General features: G+C 58.1%; 2 protein-coding genes across 2 annotated transcripts in view; both read right to left on the reverse strand.

Moving 5' to 3' along the window:
• CNGB1 (cyclic nucleotide gated channel subunit beta 1) overlaps positions 1-2,950 on the reverse strand; it is an 89,445-nt gene extending 86,495 nt beyond the window's left edge. The window contains exon 1 of the mRNA XM_060289080.1: positions 2,706-2,950. Coding sequence (XP_060145063.1) covers positions 2,706-2,799 — 94 coding nt within the window. The 5' untranslated portion in view covers positions 2,800-2,950. The remainder of the gene's footprint in view (positions 1-2,705) is intronic.
• Positions 2,854-4,442, reverse strand: ZNF319 (zinc finger protein 319). The gene is made up of 2 exons (XM_030848031.1): positions 2,906-4,442; positions 2,854-2,858 (listed from the first exon to the last, which is right to left on the reverse strand). The coding sequence occupies exons 1-2, from the start codon at positions 4,440-4,442 to the stop codon at positions 2,854-2,856; spliced, it is 1,542 nt and encodes a 513-aa protein (XP_030703891.1).
• Positions 4,443-6,323: the final 1,881 nt, after the last annotated feature.

A 6,323-nucleotide genomic window follows, 5' to 3' on the forward strand; every position in this document is an offset into this window, starting at 1 on the left:
CCCCCCTGGCCTCTCCACTAAGACTTCTGCAGCCAGTTTTGAGCTCTCTGCGGTGTGGGTAGCTCCTTATCCTCTTTCTACCCTCACCTCCACCCCTACCTTCAGGGCAGGGGTCCCTCCTGACCACCCTCCACTGGCTCTCAGACCTGGGGGGAGTTGCTTCTACCTTCCTCTCCCCACCTCCACCCTTGCCTTTGAGAAACAGGAGCCTGAGTTGCAGTTGGCCCACTGCGGGACAGGATAGGGGACAGAAGAGGGGTGCAGGAAGGCTGAGATGCAGGCGGCTGGGCTGGACATGCAGATGGATCACCGTGCGACAGGGTGAGCAGGAGTGGGGTGAGAGCGTGTGATCCTTGGGGGCGGCGCCTGTAGGCTGCTCCAGGCAGACCCTGATTTTCCACAGGGGCTAAGCAAGCTCTCCTGCTTACCAGGCCCAGTGCCCAGCTTCTGACCATCCATGAGCTGCTGGTCCCTCACAGATCAGCTCCCTTTACAGGGGCTGCAGTTAAACCCTAAGGATGTCAAGAGGTCACAGCCCAAGGATCCCAAGTGTCGTGCAGTTGGTACCGTCAGCATCGTCACAGCTTCCCCACCAGGGCCGCCGTATGCGATTCCACTTAATTCTCACAAGAACCAAGCAAGGCAAGGGTTAACCTCCCCATTTTATAGATGAGGCAACTGAGTCCCAAAGAGGTTAAGTGACTTGCCCAAAGTCACACAAACAGAATGTTCAAAACATTCGAACCCAGCCTTATGTCCCAATCCCAAGCCTGCCACCCTGGACTGCACACCTCACTCCCTCTCCACGTCCCAACATTACCCTCTGAAGAATGACCAGAACAAACTGTGCTTTGGTCTGTGAAGGTCAATGTCTTTACTTCTAAAGCATACATTGGACTCACTATATATTAACATCAAAAGGGCTATCTAAAATGGAGTCATTCTTTTTAAAAATCCAAATTCTCACATTTTATATAAGATCCAAAATGACATGAAATTAAACTATACAATGTTATGAACAGTATAACAACTGCTTTTAGAAAGCAAAATGAAAGAAAAACATTAGCAGTTGGGACTGTTGTCAGCCTGGGTTCCACGTCTTTTGAGGCATTGTGACTAAAGCCAGCACCGAGGGGAAGGACCAGCCCCTCTCTGCGGGCACAGGAAGGGAACCTAGGCAGAGGAGGGGGATGAGGGCTTTTCAGACTTCTGAAGGTGAGAGTGGGACAAGACAGGTCTCCCTGCTCCTCTGGGATCTTGGGGTGGGCACTGATTAAAGTCTCCTTTTAAGACCCAGGGAAGGGGGCTGGGAGAGGGTGGGGCAGAGCTGGGTTCAAGAGAATCATTTTGATAGTAAAGGTCTTCTGGCCTTCCCGAGGACAGTCCCAGCCATCAAGCAATACCAATCGACTCCATCTACCTACCGGTTTCCTTAACAACCCTCTTCCCCTGCCCACTCCTTATCCTGGACACCCTCGGCTCCATGAGCCTAGTGGGCAGCCAGAGACCTAGGGGGACCCTAGGAGGACCCGAAGGAGAACACTATGGCCTTGGAAGTAGCTGGATGTTGTCCAGAGCATCTTGGTAGAGCAAGACCCCTGAAGTACAGGCCAGCAACCAGACTGATGGGGGAGGGTGCGCATGGGCTGGGAGGGCACTGTGAGGTCAGAGGCGTTCCCATGGTCCTTTCACCTCCCCTACCCTGGGTACCCAGGCATGGTCTTGGCCCTGAAGCAGGGCTGGGGCGGCCTGATTAGGGCCACGCCCTTGAGGCTTTGGTAAGAGGGGTGACACTTGTTCCCATCCACTGGGAAGATCACAGGCTTGGCCCTGCTTCCTCCCAGGCACCAGGTGATCTAACAACCCCCTCTTTCACATCAGTAGTTCTGTAGGGCTGAGAGCACATTCCCCACCAGTGCTTGGAACCATGTCGCAAAGGTGGGAGGGGCACTTCCAAAACAGTGGGATTAGCCCTGGGTGCAAAGGCTGCCTTTCCTCCTTTCCCTGTGGACAGCACTGTCCCTGGCTGAGTAAGTCACAGGAGAACTTCTCTGCCTCCTCCCTTCTGGCTGGGCCAATTGTTCTCCAAGCAGACTGAGCCCACAGGTGTGTAGCACCCCTGTATGTCTCGCCTGCCAGAAACCTGGAGGATGCATCGCCCCTGGCTGAAGCTGACGGAGAGGCCGGTGGCTCACAGTTTGCCCTCCTGGTTCCAGGACTACACCACGGAGCTGGCCTTCTCCCTCAAACAGCAACCTGAAGGGGGATGCCCTACACCCAGCTTACCTCTGGAGTCCAGCCCTTCTCCCAGGCCCTACCGTGACCCTCCTCTTTCCTAACCTATCCGATTTCTAATTAGGCTGAAAGGTCTGGGAAGGTTGGGCTAGCACCACCCCCTCGCTGGGGTGGAGAGAGGCCATTTGACTTCCAGCCTGGTTCCAGGCCCCCAGAGACAAGGGAGGCTGAGGTCTCTCAAGAAAGCGAATCCTGTAATGGGAAAGAGGTCTGTGGGGTCAGGACCAGCCACAGCAATCTGCCGCCCCCGCTCCCCACCCAGGCCTGTACCGGGAGTGCCAGGCACCCACACCCTCCACCTGCCCAGGGCCTCCCTCAGAACACCGAGCCGGGTGCAGGGATGGGTGCGAGGAGGCCGGGCCGGGCCTGGTGGGGGCCGCGGCGGGGACTCAGGGCAGGCAGGCGGCTACCTGGTAGGCGCCCTCGGCCGCAGCGGCGGCGGCGCTGTGCTGCGCGCTGTGCTCCTGCAGCAGGGCCACGTCCAGGAAGCGCTCGCCACACCATACGCACTTGAACTGCTGCTCCCGGGCGTGCACGCCCTGGTGCTTGTTGAGGTGCTCACGCTGCTTGAAGGCCTTGTCGCAGTTGGGGCACTTGTAGGGTTTCTCGCCCGTGTGCACCCTCCGGTGCCGCTGCAGGTCGGAGGCGTACTTGAAGCGCTTCTCACAGTCCGGGCACTTGAGCGGCTTCTCGCGGGCCGGGTCGCAGCGGTGCTGCACGAACTCGGAGGACGAGAAGAAGCGGCGCTCACACAGGGTGCAGCGCAGAGGCTTCTCGGCGGCCGAGCAGTGGGCCAGCTGGTGCTTCTGCAGAGCCGACGCCCGCTTGTAGGCCTTGTTGCACACCGGGCACTTGAAGGGCCGCTCGGCCGCGCCCGGCAGGCACTTGTGCCGCAGCAGCTCGGCCGACTGGTCGAAGCCCTTCTGGCACACAGGGCACTTGAAGAGGGTCTCGAGGGTGTGCACGTGCTGGTGGTAAAGCAGGTGGCTGGGCTGCCCGAAGCCCTTCTCGCACAGGCCGCACTTGAAGGGCTCCTCGGTCTTGTGCGTGCGCCGGTGCCGCATCAGCGCATACTGCTGCTTGAAGCCCATGGGGCACAGGTCGCACTTGAAGGGCCGCTCGGCGCTGTGCGTGCGCTCGTGCTGCCGCAGGTCCGACGGCCGCTTGAAGGCCTTCTGGCACTCGCCGCAGCGGAAGGGCCGCTCCCCGCTGGGCGTGCACGGGTGCTGCAGCAGCTCGGATGACTCCTTGAAGTGCAGCTCGCACACGTTGCAGCGGAACAGGTGGTGCTCGCCCGAGTGTGCGTACATGTGGCGCACCAGGTGCGAGCGGTGCTTGAAGGTCTTCTCGCAAACCGCGCACTTGTACGGCCGCTCCGAGCTGTGCGTGCGCTTGTGGTGCACCAGGTGGGACGACTGGCTGAAGCTCTTGTCACACAGCGTGCACTTGTAGGGCTTCTCGCCTGTGTGGATGCGCTCGTGCCGCGAGAGCTCCGACAGGTGCTTGAAGGGCTTCTGGCAGATGGGGCAGCTGTAGGGCTTGTCGGCCTGTTCTGCAGGGGCTACGGCGGGTGGAGGGGGTGCCGGGGGCAGCGAAGGGGCGGCCGTGGCCGCGGGCTCAGCCGCCTCGGCGGGCTTGTAGGTCTTCTCGCAGATGGAACATTTCACGAGGCCCCCAGTGCCGCTGTGCGCGCTGTGGTGCTGCGCCAGTGACGTGAGCAGCGAGAAGCCCATCTTGCAGACGCCACAGACAAAAGGCTTCTGTTCGGCCTGCACGCACTGGTGCTCCAGCAGGTCGGTAGCCTGGTGGAAGATCTTGAGACACTGCGTGCACTGGAATGAGCGGTCGTGGCCTGCCAGGCACTGGTGCTCATGCGGGCTGGACAGGTGCGCCAGGTCGTGACCGCACACGCCGCACTTGGGGCCTGGCTCGCCTGCTGGCTGCAGGGGCGCATGCTGCGGGGGCTGCAGGCCCGGGTCAGGCTGCAGAAGGATGCCATAGACGGCACAGCCCAGGGGGTTCTCAGCTGTGCCTGGGGTCAGTGTGTGCTCGGCCAGGGCCGGCGGTGGTTCTGCGTGGTGTTGAGGCTGCGGCGGCTGCGGCTGCTGCGGCTGCGTCTGCGGTGGCTGCTGCCAGCTTTCCGACATGCTTGGGAAGATGAAACAGGGTTTGGAGAGTAATGGCTTCAGTTTCCCCGCTTAAGATGACCCACACCAGAGAGAGAAGCTGCCCAGGATCAGGTATGGATGAGGACCTCAGACAAGGCACAGAGAGGGGCTAGTCAGGCGGCCCAAGTCATTAACCAAGACAGACTACAAGGCTCTGCCTACAGGACGGGGGTCTTCGAGGCAGGGTGCCAGCAATGGCGGGGAAGCTCTGCCTTCCCTGATGATTGGTTCTGTAGAGAAGAAAGAAATCATGAGCTTGAGGCAGGGACATGCAGCTGCTCCCGGGGCCTCTCCCTGATCTGCCTGCACTCGCCACATTGACATAAACCACATCAGGGAAGCAAGAGGGGCTCAGGGCTGGGAGATCTGCTCCCTTCACAGGCTACCAAAGAAGTCTGCTGGCGGTTCAGCTCCTCCGGCAACGGGGATGGTGGCTGTCTCCATGCCCAACCCCCATTCAGTTCCCCATCCCTGGGCCAGGCATCCCAACCTCCCAGCTCACTGTCATCCCTCTTTAATTAGCTGTCTCATGGGTGACAGTCTGGGGTGATCTGTCCACAATACAGAGAAGTCACAAGTTCTGCTCTTGCTCCAAAGAAAGAAGGAGGTGACCAGATAGGGCCCTGGCATCCAAAACAAGAATCTTAGTAACATAACTTTATATTTTGCCAAACACTTCTTACTTGGAAGCCCAGTACCTAAGATAGATAAAAGCAGAAAGGCTCTGGTTGAGGCCTCCCTGTAGGCCTGCCAGCTTCTCTCCTGTTGCTGAATCTCAACCCAGGACACAACTGCTCATAAGAACAGACTGTGGGTCTAAGAGGCCAGGCCTCCCAGACCTGAGGGCCCCACAGCAAACGGCCTCAGTCAGTCAATATCTAAAACAACTGCATGAAACTGAGGACCATCTCAGAAACCTTCTCCCATCAAGGGCTGGCCCATACCCCTCTCAACTACCCCCCAGGCCCTCCCCCGACCATGTGTCTGTTCTCTCTTCACATAAGTGGGATGGCTTTGCAGGGACCTGAGCCAGTGCATGATGGGGGTTAGATGGCGGGTCCACAGACCCACGCAGCCTAGATGTCTACATAGCAGAAGTTCCCTAGTCTAGTCATCTCCCAGAGCACCAAAACAAGTCCTAAATCCTCTTCATCTGACAGTGTCAAGGCCTGTAGGAAAATGTAAGCAATTTCGAGTTTGCCCCTGCAAGGTGGGAAGTGGCATGCTAACCACAGAGCGTTCGTCCCTATCACCTTTCCGGAGAGAACCCTGTTCCCTTGCTCCAAGTCTGTAACATTTTGGATAATCAGTGGAAGGTAAAGACCACCCAGCTCAGGCAAATCTCTAACTCACCACTTTGTGGCAGCATAAGGTAATGACAGCGAGAGGGAAGAACTTTTAGAATCAGACACAACCCACTTTCAGGTTCCCAGCTCTTCTGCCTCTAACATTTAAAAGTTTCTAAGTTTTCTCCCAATGAAAAGAGAAGGAAGGGGATGCCTTTACAGGCCAGCCTGGCCTCTAACTGCTAAAGAAACATAAGAGTCAGGCTAAAAGCTGTCAACCTCAGCATCTTTCTGGGAAGAGAAGAAGTAAAGAAGCCGCTGCTCTGGGTGGAGGCAGCAGGTTGCATGAGTGAGCAGGTACTGAAGCCTCCCCAGGAAAGAGGGAAGCAGAACTACTCTGAGCGAGGTCTAGGTCAGGCTGCGCCAACCCAACTGTTTTTTGTTTTTGTTTTTTCCGGCATGAATGGCTGCCACACAGGGTCCACGGTCCTAGGCCCCCAGCTCAGCTGCCCACCCTGTCCCCCCTCCAGGAAGGTGCGGCCAGAGGCCTCTCTGATCACTCAGCAAAGAGGAT

This window comes from Globicephala melas, chromosome 19, assembly GCF_963455315.2.
Source record: "Globicephala melas chromosome 19, mGloMel1.2, whole genome shotgun sequence".
NCBI classification, from domain to species: domain Eukaryota; kingdom Metazoa; phylum Chordata; class Mammalia; order Artiodactyla; family Delphinidae; genus Globicephala; species Globicephala melas.